The sequence below is a fragment of the Penicillium psychrosexuale genome (assembly GCF_028828465.1).
Source record: "Penicillium psychrosexuale strain IBT 29551 chromosome Unknown utg000002l, whole genome shotgun sequence".
Taxonomy (NCBI): Eukaryota; Fungi; Ascomycota; class Eurotiomycetes; order Eurotiales; family Aspergillaceae; genus Penicillium; species Penicillium psychrosexuale.
Window position 1 is genome coordinate 3,902,113 of NW_026643187.1, and position 18,260 is coordinate 3,920,372.

At 46.0% G+C, this 18,260-nt stretch overlaps 10 protein-coding genes across 10 annotated transcripts; 8 read left to right on the top strand and 2 right to left on the bottom strand.

Annotated features, from left to right (window-relative positions):
- Positions 1-652: 652 nt before the first annotated feature.
- Positions 653-1,272, bottom strand: N7518_002626 (uncharacterized protein; the record flags this gene model as incomplete). Its single annotated transcript, XM_057183554.1, has 2 exons — positions 653-1,064; positions 1,118-1,272. 2 exons carry the CDS (start codon positions 1,270-1,272, stop codon positions 653-655), a joined length of 567 nt encoding a protein of 188 aa, XP_057045004.1.
- Positions 1,273-2,503: 1,231 nt separating this feature from the next.
- Positions 2,504-3,757, top strand: N7518_002627 (uncharacterized protein; the record flags this gene model as incomplete). Its single annotated transcript, XM_057183555.1, has 8 exons — positions 2,504-2,694; positions 2,757-2,846; positions 2,896-2,996; positions 3,062-3,115; positions 3,176-3,244; positions 3,296-3,471; positions 3,536-3,672; positions 3,721-3,757. 8 exons carry the CDS (start codon positions 2,504-2,506, stop codon positions 3,755-3,757), a joined length of 855 nt encoding a protein of 284 aa, XP_057045005.1.
- Positions 3,758-4,668: 911 nt separating this feature from the next.
- Positions 4,669-5,502, top strand: N7518_002628 (glutathione S-transferase family protein; the record flags this gene model as incomplete). The annotated part of the gene is made up of 1 exon (XM_057183556.1): positions 4,669-5,502. The coding sequence occupies one exon, from the start codon at positions 4,669-4,671 to the stop codon at positions 5,500-5,502; it is 834 nt and encodes a 277-aa protein (XP_057045006.1).
- A 453-nt stretch (positions 5,503-5,955) lies between these two features.
- On the top strand, positions 5,956-6,735 carry N7518_002629 (aminoglycoside phosphotransferase family protein; the record flags this gene model as incomplete). The annotated part of the gene is made up of 1 exon (XM_057183557.1): positions 5,956-6,735. The coding sequence occupies one exon, from the start codon at positions 5,956-5,958 to the stop codon at positions 6,733-6,735; it is 780 nt and encodes a 259-aa protein (XP_057045007.1).
- A 552-nt stretch (positions 6,736-7,287) lies between these two features.
- N7518_002630 (alpha/beta hydrolase) lies at positions 7,288-8,415 on the top strand (the record flags this gene model as incomplete). Its single annotated transcript, XM_057183558.1, has 1 exon — positions 7,288-8,415. One exon carries the CDS (start codon positions 7,288-7,290, stop codon positions 8,413-8,415), a length of 1,128 nt encoding a protein of 375 aa, XP_057045008.1.
- A 312-nt stretch (positions 8,416-8,727) lies between these two features.
- Positions 8,728-10,320, bottom strand: N7518_002631 (phosphotransferase family protein; the record flags this gene model as incomplete). The annotated part of the gene is made up of 1 exon (XM_057183559.1): positions 8,728-10,320. One exon carries the CDS (start codon positions 10,318-10,320, stop codon positions 8,728-8,730), a length of 1,593 nt encoding a protein of 530 aa, XP_057045009.1.
- A 1,310-nt stretch (positions 10,321-11,630) lies between these two features.
- On the top strand, positions 11,631-11,876 carry N7518_002632 (uncharacterized protein; the record flags this gene model as incomplete). The annotated part of the gene is made up of 1 exon (XM_057183560.1): positions 11,631-11,876. The coding sequence occupies one exon, from the start codon at positions 11,631-11,633 to the stop codon at positions 11,874-11,876; it is 246 nt and encodes an 81-aa protein (XP_057045010.1).
- A 3,537-nt stretch (positions 11,877-15,413) lies between these two features.
- On the top strand, positions 15,414-15,821 carry N7518_002633 (uncharacterized protein; the record flags this gene model as incomplete). Its single annotated transcript, XM_057183561.1, has 1 exon — positions 15,414-15,821. The coding sequence occupies one exon, from the start codon at positions 15,414-15,416 to the stop codon at positions 15,819-15,821; it is 408 nt and encodes a 135-aa protein (XP_057045011.1).
- A 766-nt stretch (positions 15,822-16,587) lies between these two features.
- Positions 16,588-17,265, top strand: N7518_002634 (uncharacterized protein; the record flags this gene model as incomplete). The annotated part of the gene is made up of 1 exon (XM_057183562.1): positions 16,588-17,265. The coding sequence occupies one exon, from the start codon at positions 16,588-16,590 to the stop codon at positions 17,263-17,265; it is 678 nt and encodes a 225-aa protein (XP_057045012.1).
- A 518-nt stretch (positions 17,266-17,783) lies between these two features.
- Positions 17,784-18,086, top strand: N7518_002635 (uncharacterized protein; the record flags this gene model as incomplete). Its single annotated transcript, XM_057183563.1, has 1 exon — positions 17,784-18,086. One exon carries the CDS (start codon positions 17,784-17,786, stop codon positions 18,084-18,086), a length of 303 nt encoding a protein of 100 aa, XP_057045013.1.
- Positions 18,087-18,260: the final 174 nt, after the last annotated feature.

Genomic DNA, 18,260 nt, shown 5'->3' on the forward strand with positions numbered 1-18,260 from the left:
GTAGCAAAAGGCGGGGCAGGACCTGTCGCATCGATTCTCATGTTTCCTACCATCTGAGGCAATTAGACCGGGCTACCGGAATGTGTCAACGATGACAGACCACCCGGAATACTGCAAGGCGTAGACTGATTGGGGTTCAGTGTGTATGATCCAAGAACTTGAAATGCAGGAGAGGCAATGCGGGGAAGGTTTGCGGGGATCACGCACGGCCCGCCATGCGGAGCCGCACGGGTAGCTACTGCGATTGGATGGATGATTCTCACCGAAATCCTTTTTGTCCGTTTCCAGGGAGATCTCGGGATCACAAATGACGTCGGGACTATTCTGGCCCGAAAATATGAAAATATGCAGACGGTCAGTGGCAAATATCCAACAGAATTGGCGCTTAACCCTCAAGGCATCGCAAGAGATACATCTAAAATCTTTTGACTAAATCGACACCTTGCAATCTTGGCCATTATGGTCATCATGAATAGTATTGGTATAATCATATTTCGAAATTTCAATGTTGTACACGAAAAAAAGAGGATGGCGAGGGGGAAAGTCCCAGAAAGGGCAAATCTCCGAGAATCCAACACACAGGGCCCATCTCTCTTTCTCTTCCAGTCATAAAATTAGCAGAACCAATTTGCGTATATTTTGGTTGCGCTAGTCAGCAACCATGGGGTTCTTCTTCGATCCCGTGGGGAAAGAATGTGCTTGACCAGCCACTGCTGATAGCAAATCCGGAATATGGCTCCTCTTTTGCATACATATGTATCTTTGCCAAGCTGGTTCCGAAGCTGTCATCCAGAGCGAGGTATGGCGTCCCCACTTCACTATCTTCGGATACGCTGGATGACCTCTCTGACGACGTCGAATATTCCGCATCTGAGAAGAAGGGCATGAAATTGTCATTTCCTTTAAAGATAGTTCCGCCACAAGCCTGATTTCCGAATTTGAAACTCGATTGTTCGTCGAAAAAGGTTGAGTCAATGACTTCATCAAAGACTTCTTCAAATGGGTCGCTTCTGTTGTCTGGGATATGTCTCTCATCGTTGACTTGTTGTCTAGTTATCTCGTTGCTATACCCCATATTAATAAGGATGCAATAGTGCTGAAGTAAAGCTAGACTGACTCATAAATTGTAGTATTCGAAATATTCTCTTGTTGATGCTGGGTTTGCTGCAGGGAAGTAACACCGCGACACGAGCTAGCCTTGGATGCTTTCTTCGTACCTCCATTGAGGTATTTAGGCGGTTTGCGATGTCCATCAACACATTGCGACGGCATCTTGCGCTTCACGCATTGCCCACAAGGGCGTTCATTTCCTACCGCCTTTGTCAGTTTATTCTTCTCGAACTACACTTGTTCGAGACCACAAGGCGGGGTATCCCTGAGCTTACCGCATGTTTTATGGGCCTTTTGGCAATACAAGCAAGATCTTCTAGCCTTTCTGCGGGGGCGCGGGATCTCGAATTCAGTGCGAGATGCCATGTTCAGACTAGTCATCTTCAATTTGTGTAGTGTGGGATCTTCAGGGGAGGGAGATAAGATAGTGTCACGTTTGTCGATGCGACGAACTTGGAATCAGGCTTTATATATACCTCGATAAAAGGTTCTTCATGAAGGTTACTAACACCAAGGGTCCTCGCAATATATGGCCACCAAGGTGTTTATCAAGACTACGTTCATCGACTGCCATAAGAAATTTGAAACGTCATTCTGAGCGGCTCCGCATGTTTGGCCATCCTACAACATAGTTCTCACAATGGTTTAGCCCCCTTCACCAGATGGGGATATCGGGGCCGTCCTTCAGTTCAAAATAATGCGGGGTAAATCAGCAAGAAATGCGCCGATCGTAATTTCAGTTGTGCGGCTCCGCATGGCCATTTCGGAACCGCATGGCCCCGAACTCAACGCGTCAGGTCTTGGCAATTGGCGATGATTTCCAAGTTTCAAAGCCACCAACATACTTTTTGGATCATCTGATCTGCATTCCCCGCAAAAAGACTAGCAAACTCCTTGTTATATTTGTGGAGTCAACCCCCGGATGGAAGAGTTTATTTGGCACAGAGTTTATGTGGCAACTTGGATTCAGCGAAGGTAGCGATCATCAAAGTTAAAACCCTGCTGCATACGGGACATAGCACATCGATACACTCCATTGGTTGACCCCCTGTCTATTTTCATCGGTTATTGTGCTCACTCCCTGTTCTGGACTCATCCGGCCTTGCTGAAAATCGAGACATCCCACATTAACCGTCTGATTGGACGCGGTGGAAAGGAGCATGACTGTACTCTCCACTCCCCCTGTTTTACAGTGAAATGAGTGAAGATCAATTACCCCGTGGTGCACGTCAGCTACAAAGTCCGGGGAAAGGTTAAAGGTTCCACAGTCCCCGCAATTTAATAACAACGAGGCTTATCTTTCAGAGCTTTCATTCTCATTACCTGCTATAGTATACTCTTCTACTCTTTGAAGAAACCAGAGAGAGCCATGTCACAACCCAGCGAGAACAGAATGGACAGCTACGCCAGTCAAAATGGCGAGTCGAAGGCCACTTTCCAAAACAGGGAGAACACACAAAATGCTCTCACTACAGTCCCAACATCAGTGACTCTGTCAGCTGAACAATTTGAAAGGCTTTATTTGAGTCCTATGACGGTTCGCCAATCATCACTAGCGAAGAAGGTTGGAAATCCGACACCATTGTGAGTCTCTGAATACTATCTTCTACGCACGGCAATTGTATCTGACTTGATTCAACATCCAGAGCACTAGGAGGTTTTGTCATTACCACCACACCCGTTTCATGCTGCTTGATGGGCTGGAGAGGAGCCAGTGGGAATGGAATTGCTTTCATGTGAGAAAACCAATGGATCGAGAGAGCCCCATCTAATTGAACTGAACAGTGGACCTATCATTTTCCTTGGTGGTCTGTTGTTGCTCATTACGAGTATTCTTGAGTTCATCATCGGAAATACATTCCCCTGCGTTGTGTTTGGCACTATTGGTGGGTCTTCCTATCTCATGATACAAGCCTCACTCACTCGTTCATGTTGCTGATATTTCACCAAGGCGGGTTTTGGTTTGCGTTTGCAGCCACGATGATTCCAGCTTTCAATGCAGCCGGTCAGTTTGTTCAGATATATCATTCTACCCTCAAGTTATGAGTTTGCTCACGTTTCATAGCCCCCTACTCTTCGTCAACCACCGATACAGCTGCCGGGCTAGCCAGCGAAAGCTTTATGAATACCTATGGTAAGGGCAACCAAGACTCTCAAATTTGATGAATAGCTCTGACGAAACCAGCATTCCTATTCATAACTATGGCGGTTCTGATGTTCATCTTCATGATTTGTGCAACACGTATCAATGTGGTATACACACTCATTTTCCTCACCCTGCTGCTGGTTTTCCTTCTACTGTCTGCGGCCTATTGGGAACTAGGCCAAGGGAATGCGTCTGTTGGTGATCGGTGTGTGAAAGTGAGTATCATTCCCATTATGTCTCTGCTATTTTGACTGAATTCTGACTCGATCTTTCTTCCAGGGTGCTGGAGCTTCACTCTTTGTTTCTAGTTTACTCGGGTTTTACCTGTTGATTGTTCAATTGTTTGGGTCCATAGGGTTCCCATGCGTTTTGCCGGTTGGCGACTTGGCAGGACTTTGGACCCGCAATGAAGACAAGTGAGTCTCCAAAAAACAATCGAATGGTTCGTTCTGACATAATACAAGAGAGCGAGACGATGTTGAACAGCCAGCCGCTCGCTAGGGTTGAATCTTTTACGGTTTATCTAATGTTGCTTGCTGGTATAGGAAGCCGGCTGTGTCGGCTGGCTGTCTCGGATGTGCAGGATAGCTTCAACCTCGAAAGTTTTTGCACCAGTCAGCTCTATCAGCCGTTCCGCTGTTTTTTTGTTTCCTTGTGATCTTACCAGGTAATTTTTGCGAGGCTTAAGCGAGGCATTGTTAAAAGTCGGAGGGGTATATTGCTATAGGGTGCCGGGTCAGCTTTCCAACCCTGCGCAGATTGACTTGCGCATACATGTGACTACTCATCATATATCTTAGCTTGTAAATCTAATTGGTAAAATTTTCCGAGCATTAAGAAAAAGCAGAGTACTCAAATAAAAGGATATTTCGCAGAGGCTCACTCGATCAACAGCAATACGCCGTTGCAGTAACTCACCTCCTGTCAATCCAGAGAATTTCCTATTTAGGAAGTGTGAATAACCTCACTATGGCTACTTGCTGTCGTCGTGGAACCTGCCGAGGGAGAAGGGCATATCTCTACATAATTCCGCAAGGATGTTACTTAGAGCCAAAACTACAATCCGGTGGTGCCTGACAACCCTATATTTGCCACTATTTTTGCCTACAAGTTGAGACTCGGTTCCAACATCTCCATACACATTATTACTCCGTACATGTAACTATGAGCCACATGCGGGCCCACCAGTCCCCACATCGTGGATGAGTCATGAAGACTCATCCAGCCCCGCCCCCGGGGCCTCCACACCAATCGACATATATAGATCTCGACTTCCAGGGATCAATTAACAGCCCAAACCAAGCTTGGAAACTCCAATCCGATTCCCATGGTGTAATACACTCCAACCCCTTGAACTCCAATTCCTCGTGAAAATTCTGGGCGCCGTGACACTCACAACCTCAACCTCAACCATGTCACCCCCCACGGCCCCAATGACCTTCTATGACATCGCCCTCGCACCTCCTGTCACAAAATCCTCCTGCTCCCCAAATCCCTGGAAAAGCCGCTACGCCCTGAACTTCAAAAATGTCCCCTACAAAACAACCTGGATACCCCTACTCGCCATCAGCTCCGTCCGCGGCGCTCTCAACATTCCCGCCTCACGCAAATTTGCCGACGGATCCCCCTACCAAACCCTACCTGTTCTCTCCGACCCAGCCACCGGGCGCATAGTGGGCGACTCCTTCGAAATCGCGATATACCTACAGGAACAATACCCATCGTCGGGGGCGGGAGACTTGTTCCCGGTGCAGACACTGGAGTTCGTCTTTGGGCGGGATTTGGGGCTTTACGCGCCGATTGCAGAGGCGCAGGTCGCGGAGGGGCCTGTTGCTGCATACGCGAAATTTAATACGAATGTCGATGCTGTGTTTAGTGCGCATGCGCGCCTGATGGTGCCTGGCATGCCTTTTGATCCCGCTGTTGCGGAGGAGTGCAAGGCTATGTTCTCGAAGAGGATGGGTGTGCCGTGGGAGGCTTTAGCGCTTGGTGGGGAGGAGAGGGAGGAGTTGTTGAGGTCCTTTGAGGAGACTTTGGGTGGACTTGCGAAGTTGTATACGAATGATGCGAGTGGGCCGTTCCTGATGGGGGGCAAGGCAAACTATGCGGATTTCATTGTCGGGGGGTGGTTGCGCATGAGTCGAGGTATGTTGCCGGTGGAGGAGTGGGAAGCGTTGAAGGGATGGCATGGCGGTGTATTTGGAAGGTTACATGAGGCTCTGGAAGTGTTTGCGCAGATGGACTAGATCTGGATAAATGGCTGGGTGGTGGATGATGGATGGCGTTGTATATTACGCATTCGGCCCGATGCACGGTTTCAGAACCTTCATAACTATGTACATATACATGAAATATCTGATAGTATGTTAGTATGTACGGAGTACTCCGTAGTGGTAGTTGAGATGTTGCCCAGACATATGTTAGGTAATTTCTCACGTGACGTATCATGTGACATAAGGGATTACATAAGACTATTTAACCGGGCGCCAAAGGATCATAAGGACAAACAGAGCGTCTATTGTTCATTGCAGCGGTATATATCAGGCCCTAAGATTCGTTAGAGTAACATTCGCTAGGGGCCATTGCTAGGGGCCAGACTAGGAGTGGTTTCAGCGTCGAAAAACGAACGGGAAAGTGTTCCTTGACGCGATCTTTGGTCTTTAATTCATTTGGCCACGAAGCCTCCCTTTTGTGATACCATGGATCGCAGAATATCACCATCAGACTTGACCGACTCAAACCGTCTCGTGGAAGATACCATGATCCATGTCTTTCGTGTGGATAACACGACGGTAGTGAAATTATGCGACCCAAGCCGCCTCGCTGAGGCAGAAGCTATGAGGTTCATCCGCTCTAAAACTTCCATTCCGGTTCCAGAGGTTTATAACGCTTATGTCGATGAAACCATTGGCCGTGGGGTCATTGTTATGGAGTACATTGAAGGGGAGGTTCTTCGCGATGTTATTGAGGATATGGATGACACACGACGCCAAAAGATTATCTCGGAATTGCAAAAGTTCATGTCCGAGCTACGATCAATTGAAGGCGATTTTATCGGCTCTATTGATGGCTCAGCTTGTGAGGATCCTGTCTTTTGTGCCGAACAGGGTGGGTTTGGCCCATATAAAACGGAGAACGAATTCAATGAAGGGTTGGTCCGGGCAATGACCATCAACCAGACGACGAACTCTTGGATTAAGCATGTTGCAAAACTCATTCGAGCCATGCCATCCCATACAACAGTGCTCACCCACGCGGACTTTTCTCCGCGAAACATCATTATCAGTGGTGAGCGGGTTGTTGGAATACTCGATTGGGAGATGGCCGGATTTTATCCTGAGTACTGGGAATATATCAAGGCTATGTATCACCCGGACTGGCAAAGTCGTTGGATCGAGGATGACATTGTGGACACTGTACTGAAACCATTTTATCTCGAGCATGCTGTCATGTTACATATGCAACAGGTTGTCTGGTGACGACTTCTCAAAACTCGCTTCAAGATTTAGTCTATCTACCGACAAAGAAAATTGGGAATATTTTGATTGTGGGAGAATCCCGAATGTAAGTAAATGCATATCTCAGTCAGAAACAATATACCTCGCGGAGTCAGAGTAGAAACAGAACCTCACTAAAAGCAAAAGAAAAACGGGCAAAAATGAACGGAAATATGTAATCAATTACCGAAAGAAAAGAATTTGAAAATGAAAAGAGCAAAAACCAAAAGTCCTATTTTAGTTGCATGGCTCGTATGGAGTAAATTTTCCTGCATGGAATGCGAAACGTTCCAACCTTCCAAGGATGTGAGACTTGGTAGAGCCGCAACCGTGGACCCACCCATGGATGGGCGGCGGCTCGGGAGCCACAGAGACCCGGTGGACCGTGCTTAGTGTTCTTCGCGTAATGGTAATTCAGGTATTAAATCCCCACCGCCCGGGCCCACCAGGGCTTGGACCTCCCCTTGTTAATTGAATACGTAACTATCGAGCGCCGTGTGGTCTTCCGTATTTCTCCTTGTCAATATAAGCTTAATGTCTCGAAAACCGTATCCCACCCCATTGGTTGTCCAGCCACTGAGTGGAGAGCACACACATACTATCATCTCGCTTCATGGAAGAGGTAGTAACGCTGAGCGCTTTGGTCGTGAGCTCCTTGTGTCGGCAAGCCTACAAGGCCGACTTCCTACAGTAAAATTTGTCTTTCCCACTGCCCGCAAGCGGAGGTCAGCTATACTCAAGAAGATCCCAATTCATCAGTGGTACGATAACTACTCCCTTGAAGACCCCGGACACAGAACAGACCTTCAGGTGGATGGGCTCTCTGAGACTGCTGAGTTCATTCGCGGCTTAGTCACCGAAGAGGCACGGATTTTAGGCGAGGCAAGTCATTCAAAGATCATCATATGGGGGTTGAGTCAAGGCTGTGCTGCGGGTATCTTCGCGCTTTTAGGTGGCTGGCCCGACACTAGTGAAGGAAATACACTCGGCGCATTTATTGGGATGAGTGGATGGCTGCCATTTGAGCAGCAACTATGCGAGATTCTCCGATCCGATGCAAGCCTAGTATCGGCGGAAGACAATCATCAGGAGATGCAATCGGAAGACGACTCATCCGAGGAAAGTGAAAGTGATGAAGAGTCAGAAGCAGATGTATATTCCGAACAAGACTTCAGCGACAATGCATTGGAGGAGAGCAGCCCAGTACACGATGACTCCAATCCCTTCAAGGGGCTCAAGGAAGACAGCTCACCGTGTGGTGACTTCAATCCATTCGAGGAGGACGAGGAAGAAGCTCCGTTGGTCATCCAGGCTATCAACCACGTTCGTGACATCCTTGCTCTTCCTATGATTCCGAAGAATATCCAGTCATCGGAAGACGGTGATTCAACAAGTTTGTGTCACCTCCACACTCCTGTCTTTCTGGGCCATGGCGCACAAGATCCTAAAGTCTCTGCGCGTCTTGGTGAAAAGATGTCTCGTATGCTGTCAGATGGCCTAGGCATGGATGTGACATGGAAGGAATATCAAGGGCTAGGGCATTGGTACCGTGTTGAGGACGAGATTGAAGATATTTTGGGGTTTCTTCGGGATCGTGTCAACCTACCAGTGATACCAGAGTCATCCCTAGAGAAACAGAAAGGACAGGAGAAGCAATTATGAGTTCTTTGAATTAAACACGCCAGGCGACGGATTTTAAACCGATGATTAAGTATTCCCTAAAAACCCTCGTACTAGGTTCGGAAAGGACATGTGCTCAGAAGAAGTCTGATGTCAGTCAAAAATCAGCTCTCTATACAGACCAAATTGAGCCAATGAGAGAAACCAAAGGAGTGGGAGAGGAGGGAACTATGATGAATCCTGAAAAAGATCGTAATTTCTGTATTGCTAAGAGACAGATGAGAGTCCTTTAAACTATTCAAAGCACCAAACTCCAAACTCCACTATTTACCAAGATACTAACTATCATAATCACTAAGCTGAGAGTTCTTCCAATTTCTCAGCTATCTGCTCAACATCAAGGTCACTTGGCCTTGTTTCAATGGCCTGAACTTCAACCTTGTTGTCCTCTGACTTGGGGATATCTTTCTCTCCCTCCTCCTTCTCCTTCTCGAGCTTTTTCTTCGCAGCATGAGTCTTCGCGATGTCTATATGGGACAGCGTATACTCATCTGGATCCCAAGCCAGAACTCTGCTTTCCATCTCTTTAACCTTTTTTGCCACAAGTAGTTCCATCTCATCTTTCTCCGTGTCACTTAAGAGATCAAGTCTCTGCCTCCACGCATCCTCGACATTGTCCGCCGGTCCAAAGAAGCGCTGATCGATCTTTTCCCAATATATCACATCGATGGCACGGGTGGTCCTCGCGGCATATGCAATCCAAAAGTCACCACTCTCCCAACTTTCTCGCATTGGACCGGAGAGTCGATCTTCTTCTTTCGTAGCGGTAGCGTTTTCACGATCGATCATCGCCTTCAAAAATGTCTGGAGCCGGCGATCGAACACGTTTGTCCAGTCCTCAAGACCTTGAGGCCAGTACTCCGGTGTTTCAATAAGAAGCCACCAAGGTGGCGCGTAGGAAAACTCCACCGGAGCCGCGTATGTGAACTCCCAATCCACGACGCCGGTCACTTTAGAGTCATTGTTGACAAGAACATTAGTTGGTCGGAAATCATCACACCATATTTTGAACGGGCCTGTATCGAATGCTACCCATCGCTTGGTGAGCTTACCCTCGCGGGCTAGCTTGCGGAAGAGGTATCTACCAACGAACTTGCGTCGGCAATCATCTGCAGACTCGATTGCGTCGTTTCTTTGATGGATGAGATTGGCAATGTGAAGTTCCGCCAGGGCTTCGAAGTACGAAGATGCTGAGGTAAATATTGTCTCGTAGCTTGGTAATTCTGACTGAGGTAGGGACCCTAGTCTAACGAGTTCGTTTGAATTCATTGATAAAGGACGACTCACCACTTCCCATGTAAAGTCGTCAACCCGACTCAATGATCCGATCCGAGGGAAGTGTACTTTTGAAAGTTGCAAAAGAACGCCAGCTAGCTCCCCATATAATGCTTGAAGAGTGTCCTCATTGATATCGGGGTTAAGCCTTCCCCTTTCCGCAGGTGGGTAATTTGGGATATTGAGAAGGTCGTACATATTCGTGTCATGTTCGACATATTCCATGATAATGAAAGGGCCCAACTCCAAGGGAGACTCTTTCTTAGAACCGCAGTGGAGAATGAATGGCACCGGGATTGAAGTCGCATCATGAAGGTATCGCATAATGGCAACCTCGTTCCGAAGCTTTTCCTCGAGAAACATAGCCGCACCGGGTAGGGGAAAGCGTATGGTGGCGGCAACACCTGTTTTGTACGACATCCAAAATGCAATATTGTATGTACCCTTTCCCAAGAGAGAAAACCGAAGTGGGTAATCTGGCTCATGATTTTTAAGTAGAAAGTCTCCGACCGGTCTTGCGATGTTGGGGTCGAAAAACTGGAGAACCCAAGTATCAGTTATTTCCTCGCTTTTCTCCCAGGCAACATCATCGTAAGACATGTGTGGTTGCATGTTGGCTTTTCAAGAATGAATGAGAGATATTGCACGATGAGGTTCAGAGGAGAAGACAGAGGAGAAGAGTGGAAATGGAGCTTGAATAGGGGCAGAATTGGGCATAAAAGGTATAATCACATGACCTTCGATGATCCCTCGTGGATGAGACACATCACTTCTTGAGACGCTTGGTCAACCAGAGTGTTGGTTAGTTATCAACTAGTTAGTTATGAATAACCGTCTTATTGGCTTTGTGGGCCAGGTGTGATGAAGGTGTGTATATGCACATACATATAGGTAGTAGTACATCTATATCGTGTAATACGTCGTTTGTCTATACTCCGTATAAGATAATAAAGGCTCCACTTTTAGAGTCTGCACCATATACTACATCGATTTAGGTGAACAGTTGCGCGTTCATTCATATCACAAACTTGGCTTCCCATTTTGTTGGCTACCAACGCACATGATATTTCTCCACGTAATCTGCGCAGTACTGCGCAGTCTTAACATCACAAATTATATCAGTCCTCATGACTATCTCTGAAACATATCAAGCCATCATATACATCACAAGGCATGAAATTTGCGTGGTTTTGCCCGTGTAGAACCTCCGAGCGTGACAGCAATGCCTTTCCCCCGCCGCAGCGCCGCGGTCTGAGCCAGTAATCCATCCCATGATTTTGGATTTGTTTCGAAGACTTCCTGGATTTAGCCAGTAAAGAGGCCACAAACATATACGTGAATCAATATCAGTGAGTCACCCACACTCATTTGCGGTCTAGGCACGGCGGGCCAGTGCAGGGGTATGTTTCCATTAGCATCATCGGCGCATCTGGCGCTGTTTTAATTATGTCGTAAGCGCAGAGGGCTCCGAGGCCTCGCGTTGGGCTGACTATATACTTGCCCGGCTTATACTGTTCCACCAATAGTTCGATCCTCATTGATATACCACGTCCTGTATAGCCTCAAGTCCATATCGGATTGGTTGCTTGCCATTGTCTAGCTTGCATGTTGAGGTAATCTAGTTTCAAGGAGAAATATTATCTCATTCTCTATACATTACTCAATTATTACTTCTGTCAGGTATAAATGGGTGGCAACTCACCTTTCTGTGATCAGATTCAAGTGAGCGCCTGCCTTCCTCGAGTCTTTTACTCCGCTGGATATCTGCAATACCAATACTCTATCTCATTTTACTCAAGCCTAAAAGCCTTGTCATCTTCCCTGCCTTGGATACTTGATGTGAGTTCTTCTTATTCCCTTCAAGGGCCCTCTTTTGTGTCGTATTCTATGATTGTCTAACAATAACTTGCAGTTCAATCGCAATGACTAGCAATACCAATAGCACCTCAGCACGCTATCAGCTGGATATCTCGGCCGAGCAGGCAGCCGATCTGGATAAGAAGGGCAGAGAGTCTGCAGAAAAGCGAGGCGAAACCTTCACGCCGGAGCAGAACCAAACCTTCATCAGTGCTCCCGAGCGCATCATGCCGAATTCTGCCGGCCAATCTAGTATCAACAAGCGGAAGCATGTTACGGAACAAATTGCCGAGGAGTATGTCAAAAAGTGAAGCTACTCTTTTTGGACTCTTGATGGGCAGAGACGGCATGTTTCATTTTTTGACTCGGCCGTCTTACTGCTTTGCACTATTTATGGTCTGCAGCTATCTATTTGGTTTTTGATTTTTCTTTGATCTTCCTGTCTTCTGTCGTTATGTTGAGGGTATTGCCTTTGTTGAAGGTTTTGCCTTTGTTGAGAGTATTGCCTTGTGCTGAAACTATAACCGTCTTGCGTTATCTCATCCCCATCGTAGATATGTAGTTATCTCCATATAAATTTGTATATATCTCGATGGATATATACACATATGTTACAGTCCAGTAAGAACAATTATGGCAAATAAATTGATGGAAACTACATGTAAGTTGAGTGAAATATAGGCATACGATTGTCATACACAAGCTTCATAGCATCAGAACCTGCCCGACGATCTTCGTCTACTACATAGAATGAACAGCTATTTTGCTCTTTCTTCGCCAACGAAAGGATAATGGTTACATATATAGAAATAACTCTGTCAACCAGGCTCTGCTGCCCCCCATCTAATATCACATGTTAGAGCTAAGAGACAGAGATTCTTGCTATCTCGGCTTTTGGGCCTCTCTGGCCCACGTGCTTGAGCAGCCGCAACTCCAGTCTTGATCCTTTGGTGATCGGCTGGGTTGAACTTAACCTTAGGTCCCAATCACAGTTGATATGCAATGTGAATGTCGACTGTGTTGAAGGACTAGGGGTTCCATATCCTTGATGTCACCTGCGGTGTGATATTTTTCGTGCTCAGCATGCATCTGATTTGACTACGCTTCTGTTCTAGTCTCAAAGGGTCAGAGTATGCATGCTGCTGCCTAAGTTAGTAAAACGAATGGGCACGGTCTCGGGGATCAAGGTGGCCCGAGGGAAATCTCCGTTTCCCCTTCGATTATGTATCTCTTCTTGCTGTGGTGCCTTCTGGAAGTGGGGACCATATGGGTACGCAGGGGCATAGGGTTACTTTCGGATTTAATGCAATGCATTGCGGCCTTGGTGCCTGTATTTGGCCTGTATTTGGCCTGATGGTGGCCTTCAACCTAACCACTTTTAGGCCCTAGGATACAGTATATTATAAGGCTTTCGGTATAGAATAACTAGTACACCAGACGAACCCTTACTAACTTATTAAGGTAAATATCTATTACTAAGGTAATACCTACTCCTACGCGCTATCTACCAGGACTAATCCCCCTTTCGTCTCTTCCTTTTCCTCTCTTCCTTTTCCTTTCCTCTCTTCCTTTTCCTTTCCTCTCCTCCTGATCTACCTTCATTTAGGAATCTATATATATTATTTTCTCTTAAGAGATATATATAATTGATTAGATCGCTATTACCTCTGAATTCAGGTCTAAACCGCCCAAGAATGATACGATATATAGATTTGCATGGCAGAAATAGCTTCATATTCATATGGCTAGGTCTCCGTAATTGTAATTCAGGTATTGTAGTGGGGTTTCCAGAGCAGGATGACTAAGCGGCTATGTGACATAAAAGCACTCCCAAGGCATAACTAGATAGCAACGCAGACACCTTTCCACTTCCATTCTCAGTAGTCACCCCATGGTGTTCTCCTCTCTAGCACCATACTACTCCCAGTGACGACTCTGCTCTCACACCTGTTTCGCAGACAGGGCTGTCGGTGCCCCTCAGGGGTCCCCTCTTCAGTATCTTGATTTTTCTGCCATACCAAATTAAGGCATTAAGGCACCAATGTATGCATTAAATCCGAAAGTAACCCTGGCCCCTATGCCCCTGCGTAATATGGGCTCGGTTTATGCTGCGCAAGATTTCGTGCAACTGGCTGCTGAGCGTATTCGGGAATTTAGTATGTAGGCTCAGAGAGCTTCCTTTGAGGTTTCGAGCGCAGCTTTCCACCGAGAAAACCCATAATCACAGAATATGAGTCAAAGCAAAATATCTCTAGCCAATACTTATATTGAATAAGCATGAGAATAATACATTTCTTCTGGGGTATAATATAGGACTATATAGGGAGCTCGCCAGATGCTCAGGCCATACTCCTCGCTAGGACCCCGACCAACTTGAAAAAGCACAAACCACTGGAAGTTTCAGATGATGATTTACGCGCCCATATTTGGGCAACTGATGGTAATAAATGGGGAGTATTTGGCGAACATGCAAGATTGTGGTTGTTTCACTCTGACATTAGCCCTACAACATGGTAGGCATGTATGCAAGAGGACAGGGGTGATATTGGAAAATAACCTCAAGATAAACACCAGGGTAATACAGTGAAAGCCCCTTTCATTAAAATCGAGATTCACTGTAAATAGATAAGTCCGAGCATACACGAATCGAAAGCATAATTGATATTCATGGCTAGCGGCTCTCACCACAATACATACCGCCCCAGAATTAGATTGATTGGCCTCAAGTGAATTTCCACCATAGCCTTTTGAAACATAATCGATTGTAACCTCAGCTGTTGGCTAAGAATACATTGTGAAGCCGCTTTGCCTTGTTTTGCGCGGGCAGAAGCCTTACGTAAGACCCCACAGTTTCCCTTTTCCTCCTTTTTTTCGTAACATCGGAAATTTATCATATCACAGTCGTTATGGTAAAGTGCAAGCTCCAATACTGAAAAATTTGATGCTGACTTTTCTTCCTAAGGCCAAATCGACACTAGAAGGGCTCCCAACGGAGCTGCTCATTCTTCTTTTGCTTGAAATACCCGATCTGGCTTCTCTAAAGTCCTTCATTCTTTCATCGCCGATTGTTCACCAAGCCTACGTTACGGTGGGACAAAAAGCTCTCTGTCGCATCGTCAAGGATCAATGGGGACTGCTTCTAGGAGATGCAGTTGCTGCTACGCGGTCTCGTGGTCTGCATATATGTTATTACAGACACGAAGCAATTGCCATGTTAGGCACCTGGCGTCGCAAAGAAGATATCAGTAACCTTGGGCTGAGTACATTGATTTGGATAGATCAGCCCAGCAATCTAGAAGAAATCTTCAACCTATTTTATCTTCACAAGGTGTTCCACTTTTTTTAAAAAGAGTATGAGACGAAAGCACCGCGGCCCCCATGGATATCACACGATCAATGGGAGAACTCAATTATCCCCATTCAGATGTCTTACACCGAAAAGCACCGGTTTCTTAGGGCTTTGTGTCGACTGCAAATTTACTCCAATATTTTTGGTGAGGATGAACAGCCGAGTTCCGATGGATTAAAACACAATTGTTGGGGTGGTAGTCTCACAAGAGACTTTCATCTCCATGACGTGGCATATCGCTTGTTCTTTGGGAGTATGCCTTTTTGGGAATTACAAGAAATAGGCTGTCTATGGGCATTCTTCACGACAATGTTCAGACGATATTTACAAGGGAATCTCTGCCGGTCTCCATAGCCTTGTCGAGAAGCATATGACCAAAGATTATTTGACGTATCCATATTTCGAATCCCTCCCTCGGGATGTGCGGCCTCCATGGAGTAGGGTGAGCAAACTCGCACATGTCGAGCTCCTTTGGGAATTTTCGAATTCGATAGCTTCAATGGGACCAGAGTTTGTCTACCGCCTTCTTCACGGGACGCCCCTGATTCAGCGTGATATGGTGATTTCCAATGGAATGGAAGACCTGCTTAGCTCCTTCCCTAACATGTATGTGACGGAAGATATGATGGTTCCTTTTCTTTATCCTGCAGATCGGCACGCAGTTCAAGATTATGAGCAGCTTTGGTCGACTTTGCCATCTATCGAGCAACCTAACCTCGAATGGAAACAGGTGCATGTGCTACCTGAGACACTGGGACAAACTTTTGAAGAAGCTATTGATGTCGATTGTGCGCCTAAATCTGTATGGCGCTGGGGTTATGCTATATTTGATGACGAAAGGTTGAGGGCATGGAAAGTGCCTTTGGCGGAATTTCGTTTGGGCCACGAGCCCGAATTTGCAGTTTAATTTATTCGTTTTGTTGTTTGAATATTGACTGGAAGTAGTTCATCCTCGCCTGAAACGGCGCCAAAATTTTATAGTCCAATCCCATATATCTCGTGCTCTGAATTAAGGTACCATCATAGGCTGCGTCATTTAGCTATGGGTGGAACGTATCGAGCAGAGGATTCGACGTAGGAGCCACATCATCCTGCGAGGCTTGGACTATTAGAAGTCTGAAAGAAAGCTATAGAAATTATAAAAGCAGATATGAACATTAAGAGATAAAGAGACAGAGCTAGAGAAGCACTAGGTAAGGATAAGCAGGTGTGAACAAAGGAATCCGAGTCCTTGGACATATATCTGCGCAATATTTGAGTACAAAGAATTCTCGAAAGGAAATATGAGTCGAAGAGAATGGCCTCACTACATGAAACGACTCTGTTCAGAAATTGCGGGCTTTGATACTGCTATTCTTGTTGTCAATGAAGCAATTCCCAATCTATTATTGGAACACATTCATTGAAAACAAAAACCACCAATGTCTTTCACCAGACTCATTATTGGCCTTCAACTCTTGCTTCTATATCAATAGTATGTGGCATGTAAAAAGGATAATATTCGACAAGCAAATCCCTTATATAATGCCTGGCTTCACTCGGCCTATTTCGCATCACTCGACTTCGACTTGGATATTAATCCGCCACCAATTCCAAATAAAGCTACTTTTATTTGTTGATGCTATAATCTACATGTACTGAAGATTTCCTGATAGCGTCTAACAGCGGTGATTATGGATCATCTTTCACGGCTTTCCAAACGCATTCGGGGAATTGCCAAGGCAGTTGTTTCATTCTCATCATCAATCGTGGATCATATCACACTGAAGCGACGGTGTGAAAATGAAGATTCTGATGAGGAGGAGGATGATGACTCGGATTCCATCGACATAGATCCATTCGAAGCAGTATTGGAAAGAGTGAAAGCGAAGCGTATTCGTGAATACATGACAACGATTCGCGCGAAGACTCTTTCAAACGATAAGAAGAAAATTCCTAACGTTGAGGTTGAGTCTCCTACTTTCATAGGGGAGCACATTTGCTATAGGGTGAAGTTTGCCGACGGAGTTAGCTGGATCCTCAAAGTCCCAGCTATCGGAACCCCTGACCAATTTGACAAAGACGATGCCGAGACCCTTCGCTCGGAAGCATTTACGATGATCATGCTGCGGCGTGAGACAACCATACCAATCCCCGAGGTCATTTCATACAACAATACATGCACAAACAAGCTCAAAGTTCCCTTCATTCTCATGGAGTTCATCGACGCTCGGCCTTTGGACGAAGTCTGGCATGACCGGGAATCTCCGAAAGAAGTTGTACAGGCTCGGCGTACACGCTGTCTGCCGGATATTGCTGCAGCGTATATCCAGCTTGGAAAATACACTTTCAACGAAGATAGGCCCCTGTGATTTGACGACCAAGATTGCCTTATAGGTGTTGTACCCGTGAACAACGACCCATTCTCGGGTCTCAAAGAGGGTTGTACTTCTCATCTGGACAGATGGGGGAACGAGGAGGTTGAGCATCGAAAGGGGTTGCTGAAGCTTCTTCGGATGTTTGTCGACTGGACTCCAGAGCCAAATGGTGGAAAATCCTTCGTTTTGTCACATCCAAACCCCAATATTTTCAACTTCCTTGTCTCGGAAGATGGTTCTGTGCGGGCAATCCTCGATTGGCACGGTGCGCATACCAGTTCGCCGAGTATAGGGAATGAGTCTTATACACTATGGCTGATGCGCGACTGGGATCCGAGTGTATATATATGGAGTGAAGAGATGGAACAGGGATTCATGACGAGAAAAATGTTTGGGAAGACTCACCGGACACACTGAAGTTCTATCAAAATGTCTATGCGCAATGTATCTCAGATCTGCGACCAGAAAGCGAGAATGCCAAAGTGACCCGAAATTCCCTTCTCTGAGGCCCGATGTTTAGCCTAGGTATTACCGAAAAGATCCTTCTCGAAGTCATGAAGCAAGTGGATAAGAATAGCAACAACAAAGACAGCGAAAATCCGGGTTCTTCCAAAGAGCATTCGACAGGCGATCACAGTTCACCGAATGAGACAGAGGACGTGGGACATGGTGGTATTGAAGCGGACATGGATGGAGAGGATGAAGACGAATTTTTTGATATTTATGAATTTCTCCAGGGTTTGAGCAAAGACGGTCTATATGAGCACCGACAGAAGCTTTTCAAGAAGGGATTTCATGCTTTATTTATTAGTTAGCTTCGAGGTTGTGGTGTTCGATGTATAGTAATGCACGATGACTTCAAAGACTGTTGTCACGCATTATTGTTGATGTTGATGTTGGAAACGAGGACAGTTTGAAATCACATAGAATCTTTTTTCCTTTGTTCCTAGACAAGAGTGTCTTCTCTAGAGTCTACGGAGTAGGTGCAC